This window comes from Hemibagrus wyckioides, linkage group LG01, assembly GCF_019097595.1.
Source record: "Hemibagrus wyckioides isolate EC202008001 linkage group LG01, SWU_Hwy_1.0, whole genome shotgun sequence".
NCBI classification, from domain to species: Eukaryota; Metazoa; Chordata; class Actinopteri; order Siluriformes; family Bagridae; genus Hemibagrus; species Hemibagrus wyckioides.
The window spans coordinates 13,828,082-13,852,520 of NC_080710.1; the positions used below are offsets into that span (position 1 = coordinate 13,828,082).

The following is a 24,439-nucleotide window of genomic DNA, read 5'->3' on the forward strand; positions in this document are numbered from 1 at the left end:
GCAAACATGTGGAAGAAGGTGCTCTGGTCAGACGAGACCAAATTTGACATTTTTTGCCTGAATGCAAAATGCTATGTGTGGCGGAAAACTAACACTACACATTACCCTGAACACACCATTCCCCCCATGAATTATGGTGGTGGCAGGGAGAGGGAAGCTGGTCAGAGGTGATGGGAAGATGGATGGAGCCAAATACAGGGCAATCTTAGAAGAAAACCTGTTTAAGTCTGCAAAAGACTTGAGACTGGGGCGGAGGTTCACCTTCCAGCAGGACAACAACCCAACAGCCAGAGCTACATACATATAGCTAGAGCTACAATGGAATGGTTCAGATCAAAGCATATTCATGTGTTAGAATGGCCCAGTCAAAGTCCAGAGAATCTGTGACAAGAATTGAAAATTGTTTCATCCAATCTGACTGAGCTTGAGCTATTTTGCAAAGAAGAATTTTACTCTCTAGATGGGCAAAGCTGGAAGAGATGTACCCCAAAAGACTTGCAGCTTTAATTGCAGCAAAAGGTGGTTCTAAAAAGTATTGACTCTGGAGGGCTGAATACAAATGTATGTCACACTTTTTAGATATTTATTTGCAAAAAAAATTGAAAACTATTTATCATTTTCCTTCCACTTCACAATTATGTGCCACTTTGTGTTGGACATGACAAAATGTGGAAAAGTTCAAGGGTATGAATACTTTTGCAAGGCACTGTATAAATATAATTCTGCCTAATTTTTCTTACCTCCATTCCATTTTAAATCACATTCAGCAGTAAATTTGAGTGACTTCATGGAATAGATGTCTATTTAAAAATGGATCATTCTTTATTAAGTTTAACAAACAGTTGATGACCTGGCTGATAATCTATAGTGAGTTACATCGACTCAGTTGTGTAACCATTTATCAGCTGTGGTCATAATGATTCAGATGTTATTGATGTCTGGCTGCTGTTTGAGCACAGCTGAATCTGAAGCTTTGAAAGAAATCTTTGAATCTTGATTTGTTGGTGGCGATTAAAGAAACGGATTATAATAGAAATGGACAGGCTGTTCAGATCATTTAGTATAACCCACTGAGTACCAAAGATGGAAACTGTAAACTTAATTAGCGTAGAAAAAAGCCAGATTTGGAACTCCTTCATACCTCATACTTTGCACACACACACAGACATTTTGACAGTCATGACAGTGACTATATAGATAGATGTACATTTATCTAAACTTACAGAAGGTTTGCCTGCCAAGTGCAGGCACTGAATATCAAAGTTCTACCCCTCAGCCTCTTCCTAGCATCATAGATGTTTTTCAGGCAGCTTGATTCACTGAAACCGGTTGCCACCGTGTTAACTCAACATGTGGTAAACATTATTATGCTTGCCAATCAGATTCAGCCAGGTCATCATGTGTGGTACTAGCTGATGTTGAGGATGATAGGAATGATAACAGAAGCCATAGAACAAATTCTTCTGGGCTTTCTGGAGCTATTATCCTTCAGTAGTGACTTATCAGACTTTGACCTCATACACCATAAACAAATGTTAATTTGTCTTAGTGTAAGTGACTCGGGCTCTAGCCTGCTAGAGATACAAGGGTCTCCTAAGTGCACAGGGTGACAAGACAAGACAGTGCAGACAAACAACATATAAACCGACTCTGTGCAAAAGAATAGTGTTGACTGAGTGCAAATATTAAAGTTAACGTGAACAGGATCAATATAAAGTGTAATGTAAAGTGACATATGCGTGCAAACAGGACAATTTTTGTGTGTGTCTGTGTCCAGCACAGTATAGTTCTCTGTTGAAAGCAGTTCTCAGATGTGTGTGTTTCTGTGTCCAGCATAGTTCATTTCTCGTTGGGAACACAGTTCTCAGTTTTTGTGCGTGTGTGTGTGTTGTGTATGTGTGTGTGTCCGTGTCCAGCATAGTTCAGCTTCTCTGTTGAGATCAGATCTCGGTTGTATGTGAGTGTGTGTGTGTGTGCGTGTGTGTGTGTGTGTCCATGTCTAGCTCAGTTCAGTTCTCTGTTGAGATACCTGTTTGCCTGAGGGAAGAAGCTGTTCAACAGTCTGGTTGTGCGGGTCCGAATGCTTCGGTACCTCTTTCCGGATGGCAGGAGGGTGAAGAGTGTGTGTGAGGGGTGTGTGTGATCATCCATAATGCTGTTTGCTTTGCGGATGCAGCGTGTGGAGTAAATGTCTGTAATAGAGGGAAGAGAGACTCCGATGATCTTCTCAGCTGCTCTCACTATCTGCTGAAGGGACTTGCGATCCGAGACGGTGCAATTCCCAAACCAGGCAGTGATGCAGCTGCTCAGGATGCTCTTGATGGTCCCTCTGTAGAAGGTGGTCAGGATGGGAGGTGGAAGATGAGCCTTCCTCACCCTTCGCAGGAAGTAGAGACGCTGCTGGGCTTTTCTGGTGATGGAGGTGATGTTGAGTGACCAGGTGAGGTCCTCCGCCAGGTGAACACCAAGGAATTTGGTGCTCTTGACGATCTCCACGATGGACCCATAGATGTTCACTGGAGAATGGTCACTTCGTGCTCTCCTGAAGTCAACAACCATCTCTTTCATTTTCTCCACATTCAGGGACAGGTTGTTGGCTTTATACCAGGCTGTTAGCCGTTGCACCTCCTCTCTGGACACTTCATATCACTATACCACGCTCCCTCCGATCTACTAGCACTGCTGGACTGTTCCCATCATCTCTTACGGTAAGAGGTAGGTATACGTCAAGACTCTTTTCTGTTCTGGCAGTGAGGTGGTGGAATAAGCTTCCCCTAGATATACGAACAGCTGAGTCACTGGCTTTCTTCAAACAGAGGATGAAGATCTGCCTCTTCCTGAAACACTTAAACTAGCTCTTATTTTTCCTGTCTGTTTTATGAATTGCTCTATGTATTTAAACAAAAAAAAAATCCTCCCAACGCAGTTTTAGGCTGATGGTATCCTAAATCTGTGACCTATTGAACTAGTGTTAATGTATTTATTGATAGAGACTTCAAAGCACTTTTATACGTCACTCTGGATAAGGGTGTAACTGCCAGAAATGTAAATGTAAATGTAAATGCAAATATCACCCAAATATTTGATAAATCCTTTTTGAGAAGCTTTGGCTATTCTCTGGCTGGTCAGTTTGTCTCAGTGTTTTGTGCAATACTTACTGGCAAGCCATTATCTTGGGAGAATTTATATTAGACTTTGTATTTGCAATACAATTTAAAATACTCCAGCTCAGCATCCATCTTTCTCTTTGTGAAGGACATTAAACATCTTCTGTGGGCTACCAAACTAAGAGTTGTCTCTCCACTGCACCCTATGGACACACAGCTGTGTATTACAACACAGCCCAGGAATCCCACCTTGGCTCCTGTTCACTCCAGGTTTTTTGTGTTTCTTTGGCGTGTGTGTGTGTGTGTGTGTGTTTGATGACATCAAAATTCAGCACTATAAGAAAATATTCTGCAGCTTTGTTCTGTATGAGATTCCAATTCAGATAGAACAGGAAAGATGAAGTTTAATGCCTGAACATGTATGTCATGAATGTGTCTGCTTTTAGTTTAGTTCAGGAACTAAAAAGTGTGAGTCATCCTTTTTAGACTCACAACTGCTAAGCATTCTAACATTTTTCTGGAAACTCTATTTTTTTTCCTATGAAAGAGAATGATTTTAACAAGCCACCCATTCCATACAGGCAGGTTACTTCATGTTTAGCGTGCCTTTTTAGCAGACACACTTTCAAATTGTGTAATGATGTTTGAAAAGGGCAAGAACCAGCCATTCATTTCAAAACCTCCTGCTTTCAAGGTCCAGCAATAATGAAGCATGAGCGGAAATATTTCCTTGGCACAGACTGTTAAAAGCGGTTGCTGAGGCAACACAGTAGCAATCAAAAATAAACACTTTCTCAGAGCATGGGAGGGAGATGTCAAGCCTGTCCTCAGTAAAACCTGGCTAAAAAAAAGTTTTTCTAGTTTTAGTTTAAACCTTCAAATTCTATGAATCATGTTATTATTATTATTATTAACATTACTATTCACAGTAATATTTATTTATTAAACACATCTTTGAATGATTATTATATCATTCCATTTTATTTAACACTGTACAGTGAATACAGTAAGGTTTCAAGGCTGTGTTTAATAAGGCTCTTAAAGGACTCTGAGGTCACATCAGAGGTCAAGTGTTTGCCTGAAGGGGTCAACTGCTGGGTCTCAGAAATACCAGTATAATTGTTTTATTTCAACAGTGCCTTTATTTTCCCTACATGGTGATTTTCTGCTGTTTGTGACTGGACTACTGAATTTAGTCCAATCACAAATGAACACAGGACTGATTTATTCTGGTGATGAATGAAAAGAGTCTTGGCGGTAACAGAACATGTGTATGATCATTATGTGCATAACCTCAACATCTGTTTCTCTCTTTTGTTCCTTGTACTGTATGTATGTGCACTGTAGAAGGCCAGAAAAGCATTCTACTGTGAATTTCTTGGTACATTTTTGTTAGCTTCCTTCCAGTCACTATTCCATTTACTGCTGCTAAGATTCTATGTTAATGTCTCCTTTTTTCCCATTGTGTTTTTACAAAAATATGACTTTAACTTAAATAAGGTCCCCATAATAAGGAACAAAAATGATAGCATGTATAGTGTCATACAGGCCTATCCTTGCTTGTTATTCTACATCAGACTAGCTGTTTTACATTTGTGAGAATTTCTGATGTCTCTGGGCGAAAAAAAAGGTTGTGAGTATTAAATATTTGAAGGCTAAACAACTTATTCGTAATTTAGTTGTGTATTTTACCCAATTTCCTGAAAATATACAATTAACATTAATAACATTTTTCAGATCTTTAAGCGTCCTTTTCAATTGACAGACTTTAATTTACATGCATGTTTAGCCCATCATTTCATTATTACAAGACCTGGTTTAATTTAACTTCTGTAGACTTCTGTAATTTAATTTATCTGTAGACCTTGTGCCCTCATCTGATGGGCAAAAATAACAAAATACAGAATAATCAGAAAGTATTTTTCTTGTATTCACCAGGAAATATTCATTATAATAACTTTCTTTTAACATAATGTCACTTTTTTAACTTGGTGACTGTCAAATGTGCAGATTATTAGGTGAATCCATATATATTAGGACAGTTTTTTTTAAATTTCCTCATTGTTAAAATAACTTATCCAAAAGTATGTAGACACATGACCATCACAACAAGATGTGCTTCTGTTACTATAGGCAACTATCAAAATTAGTAACTAGGGCAATAGTTCCTAAGTGGATAAGGCTCTGTGTTACTGATCAGTAGGTCAATTGTTCATGCCCCAGCACCACTAAACAGCCACTGTTGGGCCCTTGAGCAAAGCCCTTAACCCTCTCTGCTCCAGGGGAGCTGTATCACGTCTGACCCAGCGCTCTGACCCCAACTTCCTAACAAGCTGGGATATGCAAAGAAAAGAATTTTGCAGTGCTATAAGGTATATGTTACAAATAAAGGCTTCTTCTTCTAGTTGGTCCCCGCTTTGCAGACATAACAGCTTCCACTTTTCTGGCAAGGTTTTCCACTAGATTTTGGAGCATGGCTGTCGGGATTTTGTAGTTCAGCCACAAGAGCATTAGTGAGGTCAGGCACTGATGTCAGGTGAGAAGGCCCAGGGTGCAGTCGGCATTCCAGTTCATCCCAAAGGTGTTTAGTGGGGTTGAGGTCAGAGCTCTGTGCAGGACACTCATGTACTTCCACACCAACCTTCTTACTTTGTGACAGGGCCATTTTCATGCTGAAAGACATTTCCAACTTTGGGGCAATAGTGTGAGGAAGACCACCTATGGGTGACATGGCCAGCTTTTGGCTAAATAGTTTTTTACACTGTTAATCAACCGACCAGATTTACCACAAGTCTTAGAAGAAAGAAATTAGTTGTTTTACATGTGCTTCATTATTAACTAAAAAGTAAATACAAAACAGCTACAGCACATGTCTTATGGTATTTGGTCTTACAGAATAATAAGTCTCCATCTATGGGTAGTTTTTCTAATTGCCTCAGCATGCTGAAAATGCAAATTTTTGCACAACGTTAAATATAACCCAGGTTGAGCTATGATAACAGAACTTCAGGGTTTGTTTACAAAAAATGACAAAATAAAAGAACATAACGAAAAAGTAGCAGATTCGTAAAAATGCTAGGTTATTTAAGATTATTTAATCGTTCAGATACTGTGAAATATAAGAACAAAGCCATAGAATAACACTGGCTTCAAACAATCTTTTGGGTATAGTATCTTCTACTGTTACCTCTCTCTCTCTCTCTCTCTCTCTCTCACACACACACACACACACACACACACACACGGTAGTAACGCTGTTAGAGGTGTATAAGTTACAGTATGACCCGGTGAGTGTGGGTTAAGGGAACACACAGTATTTCTGGATGGCAACAAAGGTTCAATTATACGGATAAATCCAAAGAACCGAGTCAGTAAAGTGAGTCATAAAGACAACAGCTGTTAATTGAGATATACACCCACGGCGCGCTTAATTGGACACGTCTCTCTCTCTCTCCCTCTCTCTCTCTCTCTCTCTCTCTCTCTGAGCGCACGAGCCAGTTGGTCTGAAGGAGCGCGCTCTGAACGCGGCACCCGCAACTTCACGCGCGCTGGTTTAATAAGGAAAACGTCTGTTTTATAACTCATTTATTTTTTTTCTTCCACTGGAGATTATCCTGTTCTTCCTATTTCGCTTTACCCAAGAACATGGGTGCAATGCGATCTGTGCCAGTGTGGATTGTATTGACCGTGATGCAGATCTCCTGCTTGTGTGAATCTCTGGAGAAACAAGACATGCATGGTATTATTATTATTATTATTATTATTATTATTATTATTATTATTATGATGATGATGATGATGATGAAGATGAAGATGATGATGATGATGATTGCTCCCTTAGTCTTCCTTATGTGCTGTTTTTATTACATGCTTAAATGATTTAAACAAAAAAAAAAACTACCTTTCTGTTAAGATTCGTTCTTTTATAAAATCACTTTGCTTTGTGTAACTGCTTGCTATAATAAGCACTGGAGACGGATGCACCATTTCTTTATGATTTCAGGCTTTTCAAGTTGATAAAAATGGAAGAAGTGATTCACACGTGCAACAAGTTGATTCAAAAGCTAAAGCCCGGTACTAAACACAACTGAGTGCACGTGACTAATTTTTTTTTTCTAATTGCTTTGTTGCATGTGTCTGCGAGTCTATCGTTAGGATTACATAATATCTCGTTTGTTGACCCTTGCGATGCTGACATTACGGAAGGCTGTAATATGAAACTATGCATAATACTTGGAGACATTTAAAAAAAAGTTCCACAGTTGTCTTAGTATCCTGGAAAGGTATCAACAAGTATTCTCAATGACCTCAGACATCACAGCTGCATTCTGCTCTGTTTGTTCCACTGAATCAAGTCATTTTTACAAAGTAAACTTCATCAAGTAATAGTAACAATTATGTTTTGTCTAGATGTCAAGTAGCATCAAAGGTTATTAGAGGTTATAACCTACAACAGAGGGGTTCCCCTTCTGAAACGTTTCCAGATAGGTCCTGTTGAGAACGCAAGAAGATTTCAAAGCCTGTAGGTTATTAAAAAGTATAATATGAGTACAGAGTATTATTATTATTAGTAGTAGTAGTAGTAATAGTAGTAGTTGTAGTAGTAGCAGTAAGATTACACATATCATGCATTTCAGAAATACTTGATTTATCTCAACACATTTATTTGACATGATCCAGAGCTCTTAGCTCATTCACCTTTAAAGCTAGAGATAGATATTAGGGTAAGTTGTCCTTTGATTTGTCAGTCATCTGTATCTGTGTGGTGAGTTAAGGAGTATGTACACATGGTGAGACAACACAGAGATTTCCCACTACCCTGGATCTGTGTACTGTCTCTTTGGTTCATTCTTTCCTTCTGTCTTTACCTCAGACACACACACACTCAGCCTTGTTCTGGCTGCAGTACTGCTGTCCTGTAAGTGAGTCAATATGTGAGAAATGACTAAGGGGGAGAGTAACTGGAAGATATATTCAGAGATAATCAGATTACTGCTTATATGGTTGATGCCTAATGTTTTTTGTCAAAGTGGACATAATTAGTAAAAGTAAAATTGGACTTACTAGGTGGTTTCCCTACAAGGAGATGCTGGGGTAAATAGTATGTACTGCATGTAATGTTTTCAAATAATGTGTACATTTGTTGCTAAGAGTGAACTCATATATTCATGTTGCAATACAGAAGGAAATATTTTCCCATTTTTCTCATTACTTTGTCCTGCAATTGGGAGGAGGTGTTGTTTATAAATTCTTTGGGCATTGGGCTTGGAAATATTTAGGCTCTGTTTTTTTTTTAAAAAAAACTCTCCCCTTTCCACAACAGACCCATACACAGGGGACAGTGGTTTAGGCCAAAAAAGCCACCTGCCTTGTAAGATACCATTTTTAAACTACTTAATATATGGCAAACTGCTACTGTAGTATTAATGGAAAGTTGCAGTTATATTCAGTTACATATACTCTAATGACTATAGAAGAAAGAAAGAAAGAAAGAAAGAAAGAAAGAAAGAAAGAAAGAAAGAAGGAAGGTTTTCCTTTTATATTTTCTTAAATAAATAATATAAGCTTACGTATAGACTAGGTGCTATAATATTTTCAAATATGTCAAAACACACATTACATTTAACCATTTTTATTGCATTGGAAGGATTTAAAAATCAAACATTATTGAGCTATAGACCACATTCCTATTTTAGGAATATTCAACGTGAGCCAAAAATATATCCTAAGCTCATAGAGCTTTGTATACTAAGCTTTCACAGTGTACAGAGCTCTTTACTTTATAATCTACAGTGAGTGTCTATCTGTGGTGCAAAAGTAGAAAGAGCAAAAGCACTGAAACATGCAGATGGAAACTGTAAGTCTTGCAATATTCCTCAAAATTAGAAATGTATCATAACTGTATATTAACTGCAAATGCCTGCTTAAGCATTAAAATCCATGCTTATGTATTTCAGTGATAGACATGTTGGCTCTGCAGGATGTCAAGCAGAATGTGGCTGCAGTGGAGAAGATGTCTGGAGCACTGAAGACTCTTAGTGATCTCTACATCGTCTCTACCTTCCGCCTGCCACCCAAACTTGGTGGAGTGCTACTCGGCTTCTACAATAAGCAGGACAATAAAAAGTACCTGGAGCTTGCTATCATGGGCAAAATCAACAAAGGTACTTTCAAGTATAAGATCAGAACTAAATTTGTGTCTGTATGGTGCTGCAAGGAGGTAGTAGAAACCAGAGCGCAGTACATTATGAAGACTGCCAGAACAATGCTGAACTTTTCCACTAATAAAAAAAACCAATACTGAGGTCATCAGAGGGTAGCTTTAATACTCTGTTAGTATAACCATAGATATACACACACTGATGCTTCTTTACCTTCCACAAAGGCCCCATTGCATAAATCACCCTTAATAACATAATAACTATGTTGACTGGACTATAATCTTTGGTTTATTACTGACTACTTTTATTACTGACTATTACTAACTTTTAAGGTCACTGATAATAAAGTCTATATTAATTACATTACTGTTCTGACAGCTCTTGTGCGGTATGTTCGCGAGGATGGCAAGCTGCAAACTGTAAATCTGCAAAGCTCTAACTTGGCAGATGGGCGTGCTCAATCCATCATCCTCCGCATAGGTGGCCTGCAAAGAGAAAACCTCAGCCTTGAGCTTTATGTCAACTGCCGCCTGGCTGACTCTGCCCAGCGCTTGCCTCAATTGGTTGCCCTGCCTGCAGAGGCAGAGTTGGTGGAGATAAGAAATGGCTACAAGGCATATGCTCGGCTTCAGGTATAGTCGCTTGACTTGATCTCTTGTAGTGCATATAAAAACGTGTTGATCAGCAGAATTGTTGTGGTCTCTGGACATCAGTGAGCTTGGACTAGGCTGGTTAAAGTTACTTAATTGGTTACTTAATTGGTTAAAGTTACTTAATTTGGCCCACATTTCTATTTTAAAATGAACCTGTGGGAGAAAGGCAAATTAAGTGAATAGATTAGGGATATTACAATTTGAGAATGTTTGTGTTTGGTTGCAGGGATCAGTAGAGAGCCTTAAACTAGCTCTCGGGGGGACTGTAGCCAGTGCAGGTGTTCTCACTGACTGCCCTTTTCAGGGTGACTCTTCCTCATACAACATAGGTAAAACACCATCATATACTCAGCTGGATAATGAACTGTACAGTAATATTGATTTGGTATTGTCATTCCAATATCTCTTGCCAGTCTTAGAGTATCTATTAATGTCTGTAATGAATTCTTCTTGGGATATTCTTTCAGTGTATTCAGTTTTCATTAATTTGCATCTCTGTCTTTGCTTCCATTCCCAGTAAATGGGGAAGTGAACTCTATTCTTGGTGAGTGCTATAGAATATTGTACTCTAGAGAGACTATAAAGTATTTGTGAGTGCATATAATAAAGAAATATCTTTGTTGGTAACAGGTGATCACACCAAAGCTCTGATTGGACAACTCATTATCTTTAATCAGATCCTGGGTGAGCTTCGACAAGATATCAGAGAACAGGTGTGTGTGTGTGTGTGTGGATCATAATAGATGTCTTTTTTTGCTGGTTTTGATGGTATGTGGATGTGCATATCTTTCTGCCTACTGTAGGTGAAGGAGATGTCTCTCATTAGGAATACCATAATGGAGTGCCAAGTGTGCGGTAAGTCTTCTCTGCCTAGCTCCCTCTAGTTACAGCTTGAGTTATGTAATTTGACCAAACTCTGTGGTCTGAATTGAGCAGCTTCTTTTCTGTTCTGAATAGGTAACTTTGTACCTCTAGCTGTAACTTCTTCCAATGGGGAAAGAAAAATGAATAATAATATAACAGAAACCGCATGAAGCTAGCTTTTTCATCACCACTCGTACAGGTAGAGACATTGTCTAACTCTGCACTTAAAAGGAAAAGTGGCAGAAAGAACTCTTGAGTTGCCCTAAAAGTCTACACCTAATACAGTGAAAGCTCTCGTAGTTTTATTTGCCATTGTGCTTTTGGTGTGAATAGCAAACAGTTAGGACATCTCAGTGACAGCCATGTCACCTCTGTATTAGTGAGTGCTGCTTGCAGTAATATAAAATGATAATATATGTATGATTTTAAACCAAATAGAAAAGACAAAGAAAAAATTTGAGAAAAAAAATTTGATTTTTTTTAGTATTAGCTGGTTTATTTTAAAATCTTTTATTGTATAGGGTTTCATGAGCCTCGCTCCCGCTGCCAGCCGAACCCCTGTTTTAAGGGTGTGCCCTGCATGGAGGCTTTTGCGTACCCAGGATACCACTGTGGGCCCTGTCCTGAAGGAATGACTGGCAACGGCACCCACTGTCAAGACCTTGACGAAGTGAGTCTGTTGTTAAAATAAGAATTAACACTGAAATATAGAAATTCAAGGTTTGTATACACTGGTGTTTTCTTTTTGCCCTTCTCTCAGTGTTCACTGGCTCAGCCCTGCTACTCTCCAAGTGCATGTGTTAACACAGTGAAGGGCTTCAAATGTGAGCCCTGCCCACCTGGATATTGGGGGAAACCTGTCTTAGGGGTTGGTGTAGAATACGCCAAGAATCACAAACAGGTACTCACTAACACTCACAATCACATTTATGTATAGGGTTGCTGCCCACCCAAGTTTCAGGCTGTGTTATGGTTTTCAGAAGAAAACAAAAACAACCAGTAATATGTTATTGGTCAGTTCTGTTGACACTAAAACATGCAGAAGAAGTGCAAAAATAGCCATGTAAAAAAAAAAAAAAAAAAAAAAAGCAAATAGAAACAAAATGTCTGAGCCTTGTCAAGAAAGAAATCTGCATTCAGTTTGTATTTGGATTCTCATGTGCTGAATTCTACAAGTCTGTTTTAAAGAACAATACACTGTTAATATCAGCATGGTCAAATGCCAAAATATTGTTGAAAGAGACATTAGGGGTGTGTCTAATGGAATTTTGATCTTAATTGTTAGGTCATAGGGTGTCCAGTTTTAGCATTTTAAAGGTGGCAACACTACTCACATTAGACATAACTACATAATCTGTCTTGGGCTCCAGAGTGGCAGAAAAGCATTTAGCTTATCGTAGGGATATTGTCAGTTAGAATCCTGATGAAGCTACAATCATCTATGGCTTAAGGGGGTCCAAGGAAACATAATTTGGAAAGAATGTTATTACTTTCAGTACAGCACTAACTGACTCTCGGTACAACCCTAGCTAATCATAGGGCTCTGTGAGCTTATGTATATGAAGAAGGGCAGTTAGTGACATTGTGTTAGCAGCAGTTGTCATGTAGTAGGGGAGAACTGGGAACTGGCAATGACTAAATGGTGGAAATGGGGGATAAATAAAAACAAACAATTGTTGTTTAGATATACATTGAGGATATTGTACTTATACTGTAAGTGTTAGAGATGTCATACTTCTCTTTTCTCTGATGGGTTTTTTCTTCACAGGAATGTCTAGACATAGACGAATGTGTGGAAGTTTCCAATGCATGCACAGCCAATTCTGTCTGCATAAACACCATTGTAAGTATTAAGGTTCTTATTTAGACCTCAGCAGCCCAGTGTCCTAAAGTCATTCGAAGTGCTAAGAAAGTTCCAATTTACTTTCACACACTCTTTCCTCCTCAGGGGTCATTTAAATGTGGGCAATGCAAAGCTGGCTATGTGGGAAATCAGACGGCAGGCTGTTTTCCTCGGAAAACCTGTGCTACACTTGACTTTAACCCATGTCACTCCCGTGCTCACTGTATCATTGAGAGGAATGGGGACGTGTCCTGTGCGGTATGCTAACAGCTAATATCACTTTGACTTTAAAATAATGGTAAATCACCTCATTCTAAGAGCATACAAGTTTTATTGTGCCTTATTAATTCATGATTTTTATTTTGACTTGTGTTGAATGTACGGTATGATTGACAATGTGTGGGTACAATTCATATGTCTTATATCTGTTCTGTGTTTTTCAGTGTAATGTTGGCTGGGCTGGTAACGGCAACACCTGTGGTGTAGACACAGATATGGACGGCTACCCTGACCGTGCCCTGCCCTGCATGGACAATAACAAGCACTGCAAACAGGTCTGAAGACATCATCACATAGTATATCACTTTTAATATATTTAAATTTCTCGTTTTTGCAGCTGAAAGTAAAATTTGTTTGAAAAATCATTATTATTAAAAACTTGGGTGATGTGGTAGCTCAGTGATTATGATATTGTACAATTGCTCCATAGGTTGTGAGTTAAAATCCCACTAATGCCAAGCTGCTACTGCTGAGCTTGGCCCTTGAGCAAGGCTCTTAACCCTGAACTGCTCTGAATAATGGCATAAATGTAAACATGTAACATGTATGTATAAATGTATTACAAATTGCTGAAAATGTGTCAATTTGTGTAAACAAATTTCCCAAATATTCACTTTCCTTAAAAGATGGTTAGCTGCTATATGATTAAGTATGTGTTAACCCTCCACATACCAAGCTCATCATTTAGATCAGGTAGTATGTAGAAACCTAAAAGAGACATCATGTTTAAACAATAAAGAAGAAACATATAATACAAATAAAATGTTCATAAATATATGTATGTAAAAAATATTTCTTACCCTTGTGATCATGGATGTTGTAGTCTATTTAAACATATTACTTTTTACGTATTCAATTGATGTACATAGTTAATGTGGATTAATTACACTTTTCCTCATCTCAATGGTTCATTTCCTTTTTGTTACAACACACCAATAAGCCTAATATACAGCTTTGATTCGAATGATTTGCTTTTATGTATTTTGCAACTCTTTACAATTTTTAAACAGTTCATTATAAAAATACATCTCTATAATTTCTCATATACTTAACATTTGATGTTTCTGCTTTTGGTATATTCATAATCATTCTTCTACAGGATAACTGTATATACACACCAAACTCAGGCCAGGAAGATGCTGATAATGATGGTATAGGTGACCAGTGTGATGAAGACGCTGATGGTGATGGCATTAAGAATGTGGAGGTATAACGATGGAGCTTATTATATGACTATTCTCTAAAATACCTCTACATTTGTTTATCCAAAATACAGTGTAATTATTCATAAATGTCTTTTCCGCTAATTACCTTGTTTTAGGACAACTGCCGGCTGGTACCCAATAAAGACCAACAGAACTCGGACACAGACTCCTTTGGTGATGCATGTGACAACTGTCCCAATGTGCCCAACATTGACCAGAAAGACACAGACAACAACGGAGAGGGCGATGCTTGTGACCATGATATTGATGGAGACGGTCAGTAAAGTTTCTGTGCTTCAGACATACACCAGCATAAAAAACATTAAATATGTTTATATTGAAATACTGTATGCATGATGTGCTTAGGGATTCTGGCACTAATTTATTGCTACATTTTGTTGTTCCTGTAAGAAATTAGCGATTGTCTGCTGCTCTGGTGTCACAGGAGGACATAGTTACAATGGTGCTTAATAGGAAAAAAAATGTAACCAATCTCACATATAAATAATAACAAGAAAGTTTCTCTTCCTACACACGATTTTCCAGCAATCTTTAAAGTCATATTAATGAGAAAGTAAAATGCAGTTCGGCTATAGTAGTAACTCGGCTCAGCTAGTTAACGATCTCCAAGATGACAAGTATGATAGCACTGATTACATTAGCATTAAAGTTAGAGTTTTGGCAACCGATCTGTCTGAGTATAGTGTGCAGGTAGAGTATCTACACATCATTTATTTTAATGTGTTTGAGACTGCATGTCTGATCTGTGTGTCCGCATGCATCGCAGGTGTTCAGAATGTGCTGGATAACTGTCCCAAAGTGCCGAACCCTATGCAGACAGACCGGGATCATGATGGAGTGGGAGATGCCTGTGACAGCTGCCCTGAGATGAACAACCCCACACAGGTCATCACAGCTTACCAAGCACTGTTCTAATCTCCAATGTCTCTGTTTTTACACTTAAAAAAGCCCACTGCAGGACTGGTTTAATTCTTCATTCAGTAGTCACAGAAGTGGTCTAATGCACAGTGGATAAGTAGTGTTTAGTTTGTTTGTACTAGATTGAATCATGATCAAAATATTGTTGATTTGTTCCATGTTCCATATTTTATTGCTATGCTTAGGTTTACTGCAACCCCTTTGTATGTATTTTACCTTTATGTTAAAAAACTAAAGTAAATCTAAAATCTAGAATTTGAAAGGATTTGTTTTAGTTTGTGATTTGAGTCAAAATCAAGTGCTGTGAAAATTTTAACATAATGCTACTTATATCCTTGCAGACTGACGTAGACAATGACCTAGTAGGAGATGTGTGTGACACCAATCAGGACTCGTAAGTTTACACACACACACACAAACAAGCTTTTTTTTTTCATGCAGTGTAATGAACATTATGTATTACTCTGGCGCCACCTAGACTTGCTGTCTGTCACACATTTTTGTAATTTGCTTTGTTGGCAACTCTACAGCTGAGTTGCATGTTTGCATACCCTTAGGGTATACTTAAGAAGAAATTTGTAATTAATGAACAGTGTGTTAGAGTTCACATCAGTTTCTTATCATTCTTTCATTTATCTTCAGTAACTGCTTTACCTGGACAGGGTTGCAGAGGTTGCAGGACCTCACCTGGGTACACTGTGTATGAGGAATACACCAAAATAAGAAGACAGTTCACCACAGGGCATCATTCACACACATTCACACCAAGGGGCAATTTAACATAGACACTCATCATTATGGCATATTTGTCAGAATGTCATAGATGAAACAGCAACACTAGAAGAAACCCACACAGACACGGGGTGGACAGTTTCTCTGATTGGTGAGAAACTCCAGGCAGACAGTAACCCGAGCTCAAGATCAAACCTAAGATATGAGGTGCCAATAGCTACCTGCTGTGTCACTAGCCCTCATGTTCATAATCACATGCAGCAGAAATTTATGTAGGGGAAGTTACGTATAAAGTTACGTAGGGGACATTAAGGTATAAATAGCAAATAAAAACAACAAAAATATAGCAGTAAACACCTGACCAGGCAGTTGCTAAAGATTAATAAATGCTGTAAATGCATTGTTCGTGGTCACATTAAATAATGTGGTCTTTCATTGTACTGTAAGCTTCATGTCTGACCTCTAACCTACATAAAAGTCAAAACCTTCCTGCTTGTGTGATATTTTTGTTGCTTTCTACAGGATCCCAGTGTAGATATATGGTTCTGATCTTAAGCAGAGGTTATATGAATCTTTTCACTTGATGCATTCATATTTGGTTGCATTCCCTATCTGATTTACTTTTGTATGTTTTTTTGGCCAGTGATGGAGATGGACACCAAAATAGTCGAGACAACTGCCCCGACATCCCCAACAGCTCTCAGCTTGACTCGGATAACGATGGTATTGGAGATGACTGTGATGATGATGATGACAATGATGGAATTCCTGACAACGAGACTGCGAGAGGTCTAGGTCCTGATAACTGCCGACTTATTCCCAATCCCAACCAGAAAGACTCAGATGGTAATGAACATCTCATTGTTATTTGCACCAGTGGTTATGAACATGATCATCATTGTTTAACTTTCCAGACAGCCTGTTTCCTGTGCTGCTAATACTCTTGACCTTTAACTAATGGTTAGTATAGTCAACAACTTTGTGGTTGATTATATGTTTGTATATATGTAGAGGGTTAAGAAATCCACTCAGTTTTAGAAAGAAAGAAAGAAAGAAAGAAAGAAAGAAAGAAAGAAAGAAAGAAAGAAAGAAAGAAAGAAAGAAAGAAAGAAAGAAAGAAAGAAAGAAAGAAAGAAAGAAAGAAATGGTTACCTGTTTATAAACAGGAATAAGATTACAACCTTTAAATTATTCTATCTAATAATTATCTGGTCGTTAAGGTATAAACAGATACAACTTTTCAATTTAATATTTTTTCATAACTTAAAGCAATAGTTTAGTGTAAAATATATGACATATAGTCAGTGGCATGTTAATAACATGAAACAAATATAATATTTTTCACTTTTATCAAAATATTAACATGCAAGTCCATACCCATTTAACCCCAATTAAGATTTTGTTATATTTACTATATTTCTCCGTATCTTCCCAGGTAATGGTGTTGGAGACGTGTGCGAGAATGACTTTGATAATGATGCAGTACTGGATTTGATTGACGTATGTCCAGAGAGTTCTGAGGTCACGCTTACTGACTTCAGAGCCTATCAGACTGTCATACTGGACCCTGAGGGTGATGCCCAAATTGATCCTAACTGGGTGGTTCTTAACCAGGTCAGCCTAGCAGATGATCATTTCTGTAGAACTCTTGTGCTATTCTAGAGCTGGAGAATAATACACTTTCAACTATTTAACAGGCAAAGTACATAGTTAATGCAACCAAAGCATGTCTTTTTGATAAACTTGAAACTAGCAGTAGAATTTGCAAATTTTAATTAATGCATTTATGACATTTCAGGGTATGGAAATTGTTCAGACGATGAATAGTGACCCTGGATTAGCAGTCGGTGCGTCCCATTTCAGAACATTTAAACACCAGTTGTTTGCTAACATTAGTGGTTTCTGTTCTCTTCTAACCCCACTCCCTTTTATTTGCAGGCTATACAGCATTTAACGGAGTGGACTTTGAAGGCACTTTCCATGTGAATACAGTGACTGATGATGACTATGCTGGCTTCATCTTTGGCTACCAGGACTCATCCAGCTTCTATGTAGTAATGTGGAAACAGACAGAGCAGACATACTGGCAATCTGTGCCATTTCGAGCCATGGCTGAGCCTGGCCTACAGCTCAAGGTACCAATACATCAAACTTCAGCTCACTTTATTCGTTTGGAAGTCTTTAATTGAAATAGCTGTATATATTTTAACTAACAGCCTTCTCCCACTTGTTTCTGTATTATCAGTGTGTTATTTCATGTTTGTAGATTAGAGACCCAGTTATATTGAGCCATGTATACTCAAATTAAGTTGGAAAGAGCTTACATTTGGTATCCTGGCTCCCTCTGTAGGCAGTTAAGTCCCGTACAGGGCCTGGCGAATTTCTCCGAAATGCTTTGTGGCACACTGGAGACACAGACGGTGAGGTGAAGTTATTGTGGAAAGACCCACGCAACGTCGGCTGGAAAGACAAAACCTCCTATCGCTGGCAGCTCACTCACCGGCCCCAGGTTGGCTACATTAGGTGAGTTTACGAAAGCTGCCAAGGGTAAAGACCTGCACCCCATAGAAATTTCCATTACAACTTTTCCATTCTAAAATTATTGAACTACAGTAACTTGGTCTTATTCCTACAGTTTCGAATTTGTTGAATCTACAGAAATATGTTGTCATTATGTCACATTCTGTAAAACATTTCTTTTAACATTAGAGGGCGCCCTTCTGTATACAGTTTATGGATGCAATGCTCCTAACATGAGGTGAACAAAATCCTCACTGGTGGGCACGAAGATGGGGGTCTGGAGGCTTGTCTTTGTATTATTTTTTTTTTGTTCTGCTACCCCCTTTTCCTAAAGCCCTAGCCCTCCAAAACCTCTGTGACTTTAGTGAGTGGTTGGGCCTCCTGGTCTTCCATTGTTGTGGTTGCCATGCCAATGAAATCCTTGGCAAGAATTTCCTTGGTGCCTGTTGATATGCAGATCCAACGGAAACTACTGTAGTGGACAGGCTAAAGAGACAGTGAGGAAACAGGAGGACACAGAACAAGGAATATGTGTGATTTAATGTATTGTATAAACATACAATATGAACTCATATGTAATATATTTTTCACCTGACTGCACATAGTGTGACTGAGTACAAGTGTTTCAGAAAATAATTTGCCAAACCTGTCATTGGAGCTTAATAAGTATGCTATATATTTAACCAAATATATATGAAATGGTTCTTTCTAACCATCATCAAATATTTTAATTACAAATGCAAAAACATGCAAGGGTTTGGATTTGGAATTCAATTTAGAGAAGTTGTCACACTATTTACAGCAGATGGGGAAGTCGGGAGTAGGGGGTGGCTCTGTCAGACTGCTGTGTGTATATAGCCAGTTCTCTGTGAAATTCCAGGCTCTTTCAAGCACACAGAGAAACACCTGCTTTGTATTCAGTTAGAGTGGTGAATAGAACTAAACACACACACACACACACCCTATACTTCACTTCAGTCCAGCATCTCTAAACCATCACGTCATCCTCCAAACTCCTGCAGGACTTTTCCCTCCTGTCTTCAAACACCCACAGCTTTTCTCTCACCAAACCCTACCATGGTTATACTATATTGCAATAATTGTCAGAGACCTTTCATTGAATTATTGTTATATTACCTATATGCCCACACTGTCTCATGCCACTATTATTTAGCATTATCTAATTAATTAGCAATATTTGATATGAATCAGTTATTATTGGGTCATTTATGGGTATTAGCAGTGGATAATATTACAAAATTGTTGTATTCTTTTACATTTTTACAGTATGCAGTATGTTACACAATGTAAAATAAAGCCAATCCTCGCTCAAACAAGGGTCACTATATATTATAAGTCTCTATAAGGGTCACTATACGAATTATTGGAGAACGAATTTAAGGATATTATTTAGGAACTTTGTGGAAAATGTTTATAATGTAATCATTATAAAATAGCTTATAATTTCCAGTTTGTTTTGCGGTAACAAAGCACTGTCACCAAATACCTTACAATACATCATGCATAAAGAGCATATTTGTTATAGAGTGGGGTCTTTAATAAGCTTTTTTGTAAGCTTTTTAAATAATCTCATTGAGATTTTTTTGTCCTTTTATTGTTATTTATTTTCTGCTTGATAACATTTAATAATCTGTTTTAGGGTTTTTGGTGGTTTTCTCTCTTAGCTGTGTGTCTATCTATCTATCTATCTACCTACCTACCTACCTACCTACCCACCTTACCTCTGAATCAATCCCAGCAGTCTATGGTAGAACTTCAGATGAACTTGAGTCAAGATATATAACAGATATCAGTATATCCAATGTACTGAATCTGAAATACACTGAACATACTGCCTGGTAATAAGAATTCTATAACTTAAGTGTGTATTTGTGTGGCAGAGTAAAACTCTACGAGGGAATGGATTTGGTGGCTGACTCTAATGTAGTGGTTGACACGACTATGAGAGGAGGTCGGCTTGGAGTATTCTGCTTTTCTCAAGAGAATATCATCTGGTCCAACCTACGCTACAGATGCAATGGTACTCCACCCTTAAAACACTCTGAGATAAACATCCACTGAATTGTGAAATGCCAGTTTTTCATATAATGGTTTGCAGTGACTGAGATGTGCCATCGAACACTGAAGTCATTAATGATAGAATAACAAAATGAGATTGGGTTCTTCTCTGGATGGCTGAATATTTATAAAATATTTATATCTGTCTTTTTACAGACACTGTACCAGAGGACTTTGACTCACAGAATGAACAAGTACTAATGCACATTCATGTGTGAGGAATGGAAGACTCTGACCACCCTGTTCTGCACTGCCTCTTCATACAGAAACACTCACAAAGTCTCTACATTTGCTCTAGGTCTTCAAACCAGCCACTGAGCACGAGTCAGACTGTTGAGCTCTTGTGTGAAAGGGAACACAAGATCAAAAAAAAGGAGAAAATGACACCAGGCATCTGAAGAGGCTAAATCAAAGTAGAGAAATCAACAACTGACTTTTTATTGTATGAATGAGACTGTTGTAGTTAGGAGGTGCCTCAGGTCAATGTAAAAAGCAAAAAGCTGTATTCTTTCGTGTGTGTGTGTGTGTGTGTGTGCGCGTGTGTGTGTGTGCGCATAATGATGTGTGAGAGAACAAGTGAAAGGGAAAATGTGTACAGTTGACCATGTGTTAATGATCACTGACTTGTACATCTAGGACAGATTTGCTTGGCAGCTTCTTGCTGTAAATCTGTCATCCCATTATTGTAAATATCAAATTAATCCATGAAACTTTAAAGTATATAAGAAAGAGATAATGCCAAGAAGGAGCGCCATCCTGTGTAATAGCTGTCCCAAGTGTAAAATGAAAAAATGTGCAGGTGTAATAGACCACCATTAAATATACATATAATTAAAACTAAATAGCCTCAGATATGAAACTGTACCTTTTTTACTTTCTTTACATTCATTGTGACAATTGCTCAGTGTGGATTATTGGCTATGTTGACATCCTTGTGATTAATAGTGATACCACTAGTATATACCACTACCACTATAGATACCACAAGACTAATACCACTACAAGACTAGCTGGCTGTTTAACACAAAATAAGTATTTATATATTTGTTTGGTCTGGCCTAATGTAGGGGTGTCAAAATCTCTAATTCACAGGTGTTTTCTGACTGATGTTTTTTTTTTGTTTTTATTAAACTTATATTTGTAATGTATTTTTAAAAACCTTGAACCCAATCTTTTTAATGAAGGAGGGTGTTGAAGACAGTCACAATCCCAATGTTCCTGTCATTATTCGTATCCCAGCAGCAGGACCTCGGTCAGTATTGTCGCTGCCTCTCTGTCACAGTCATCACTAATGAATCCGGCCATTTCTAGTTCAGACCGGCTCGCGGTGTCCTCGCGCTCCAGGAGGCCGGGACGAGTGCAATATTGGCGGGAAATCTTACAACAATGCACCGCGTCCCGCACCTGCCGGCCGGCGGGAAACATGATGTTCGCGCATGCGCTGTCCACACCGTGGCCGTCCAACCGCAGAGCAGCGCTAAACACAACAAAAACACACGAGTTGGAGGAGAGCGCCCATAACACTTTTCACTTTTCACTCAAATATATTATATTAGACATTTAGACTAACATAATAAAATACTTGACTTTCTCACTCAACATTTAAAAGCACGACGAACTTTGCTTGTTTGGTTTATATTCACTGTTTTGGAGCAGAGAACAAGCAATAGCAGGAGAATCAGAAACGCAGTCCTTCACATGATGGTACAAATGGGCTTTCTTTGTTTGTTAACATTTTATGTAGCATGTGTTATTTCTTTTGCATGCCTATGCATTCCTAAGTACTTAGTTAAAAAAAAATACAGCGAGCACGTGTGCTCATATAAAGCGGGACTTGAATGAATAATGCCGCGAGAGCGTTTCCTAGACAACAGGTTGCTTAGAAACCTTGTAGTTCTTTGCCTACTAAGGAGCCTGACCAAATTTCACCATGAAAAAGTTAACTTTTCTATAATAAACTTGCATGTCGCAGAAAAACACACGTCAAAGTCGTCCACAAGTTAAATAAATAAATAAATACATTTCTTACCCATAACAATAGAACAGCCGTTGTTGTCGCAGCCTTCCCTACTAGTTTCAAACCATTTGTTTTTGCGCAAAAAAGCGATTAATTAAATACAGAGTGGAACTTCTGTTGAATTTCAGTTTAGTCCGTTTCCTTGCATTTTTCACTTCCTCTGTGTCCAGTTTTAGTTTTTATGCCTTTTCCTCCAAATCTCGGCGCACAATGCGAGTCCCGTCATGTGGAGCTTCACCTCAGTGCCGAGCTCCGCCTCCACGGCCAACAAAGCGCAGTGTGGCCTGCTCAGTGAAGCGTGCACGCGGACACACACTCACACACACACACACACACACAGAGCGAGCCTTCTGAGTGCTCTCAGGGTGTGAGGTGAAACAGACTGATCGCTATCCACTAACAGGTGACGGATTCGCCCTAGTAAATAGTTTTCCATAAACTTCTAAAATCAATTATATACTGCAAAAACTATTAACAACACGTTTAACCTCCCATTTTCTAGATAATTACATCAGCTTGCCTATAGCACATCTCAATCCCAAACTGCCACACTCTTCCACCTATCCATATAGCTGTCCATACTAAAAATATGGCAAAATAATAAACGGACACAAACAAAATCTAATTAAATGGGAAGAAACAAACACACACACACACATCAGGCATACCATTATGAGCAGTGACAGGTGAAGTGAATAATATTGATTATCTCCTCATCATGGCACCTGTTAGTGGGTGGGATATATTAAGCAGCAAGTGAACATTTTGTCCTCTAAGTTGATGTGTTAGAAGCAGGAAAAATGGACAAGCGTAAGGATTTGAGCGAGTTTGACAAGGGCCAAATTGTGATGGCTAGACACAATGCGCATATACACTATATTGCCAAAAGTATTCGCTCACCCATCCAAATAATCAGAATCAGGTGTTCCAATCACTTTCATGGCCACAGGTGTATAAAATCAAGCACCTAGGCATGCAGACTGTTTTTACAAACATTTGTGAAAGAATGGGTCGCTCTCAGGAGCTCAGTGAATTCCAGCGTGGAACTGTGATAGGATGCCACCTGTGCAACAAATCCAGTCGTGAAATTTCCTCGCTCCTAAATATTCCACAGTCAACTGTCAGCTGTATTATAAGAATGTGGAAGTGTTTGGGAACGACAGCAACTCAGCCACGAAGTGGTAGGCCACGTAAACTGACGGAGCGGGGTCAGCGGATGCTGAGGCGCATAGTGCGAAGAGGTCGCCAACTTTCTGCAGAGTCAATCGCTACAGACCTCCAAACTTCATGTGGCCTTCAGATTAGCTCAAGAACAGTGTGCAGAGAGCTTCATGGAATGGGTTTCCATGGCCGAGCAGCTGCATCCAAGCCATACATCACCAAGTGCAATGCAAAGCGTCGGATGCAGTGGTGTAAAGCACGCCGCCACTGGACTCTAGAGCAGTGGAGACGCGTTCTCTGGAGTGACGAATCGCGCTTCTCCATCTGGCAATCTGATGGACGAGGCTGGGTTTGGCAGTTGCCAGGAGAACGGTACTTGTCTGACTGCATTGTGCCAAGTGTAAAGTTTGGTGGAGGGGGGATTATGGTGTGGGGTTGTTTTTCAGGAGCTGGGCTTGGCCCCTTAGTTCCAGTGAAAGGAACTCTGAATGCTTCAGCATACCAAGACATTTTGGACAATTCCATGCTCCCAACTTTGTGGGAACAGTTTGGAGCTGGCCCCTTCCTCTTCCAACATGACTGTGCACCAGTGCACAAAGCAAGGTCCATAAAGACATGGATGACAGAGTCTGGTGTGGAGGAACTTGACTGGCCTGCACAGAGTCCTGACCTCAACCCGATAGAACACCTTTTGGATGAATTAGAGCGGAGACTGAGAGCCAGGCCTTCTCGTCCAACATCAGTGTGTGACCTCACAAATGTGCTTCTGGAAGAATGGTCACAAATTCCCATAAACATACTCCTAAACCTTGTGGACAGCCTTCCCAGAAGAGTTGAAGCTGTTATAGCTGCAAAGGGTGGACCGACGTCATTTTGAAC

At 38.9% G+C, this 24,439-nt stretch overlaps 1 protein-coding gene and 1 long non-coding RNA gene across 3 annotated transcripts; one reads left to right on the forward strand and one right to left on the reverse strand.

Moving 5' to 3' along the window:
* The first annotated feature begins 6,393 nt into the window (after positions 1–6,393).
* thbs3a (thrombospondin 3a) lies at positions 6,394–21,530 on the forward strand. Of its 2 annotated transcripts, XM_058398837.1 has the most exons (24): positions 6,394–6,846; positions 8,431–8,478; positions 9,065–9,271; positions 9,647–9,900; positions 10,148–10,250; positions 10,439–10,465; positions 10,552–10,634; positions 10,725–10,776; positions 11,307–11,455; positions 11,546–11,686; positions 12,554–12,628; positions 12,734–12,886; positions 13,072–13,182; positions 14,007–14,114; positions 14,229–14,388; positions 14,900–15,018; positions 15,393–15,445; positions 16,427–16,629; positions 17,219–17,397; positions 17,582–17,630; positions 17,722–17,918; positions 18,134–18,306; positions 20,205–20,344; positions 20,539–21,530. In XM_058398837.1, the coding sequence occupies exons 1-24, from the start codon at positions 6,753–6,755 to the stop codon at positions 20,598–20,600; spliced, it is 2,940 nt and encodes a 979-aa protein (XP_058254820.1). In that variant the 5' UTR covers positions 6,394–6,752; the 3' UTR covers positions 20,601–21,530. The 2 variants fall into 2 exon arrangements, with proteins under 2 accessions (XP_058254820.1, XP_058254830.1); XM_058398847.1 differs by lacking the exon at positions 8,431–8,478 and having other exon boundaries at positions 6,396–6,846.
* Positions 20,797–22,656, reverse strand: LOC131359206 (uncharacterized). Its single transcript, XR_009205762.1, has 2 exons — positions 22,412–22,656; positions 20,797–21,859 (listed from the first exon to the last, which is right to left on the reverse strand). It is a non-coding gene; the product is annotated as an uncharacterized LOC131359206 (long non-coding RNA).
* Positions 22,657–24,439: the final 1,783 nt, after the last annotated feature.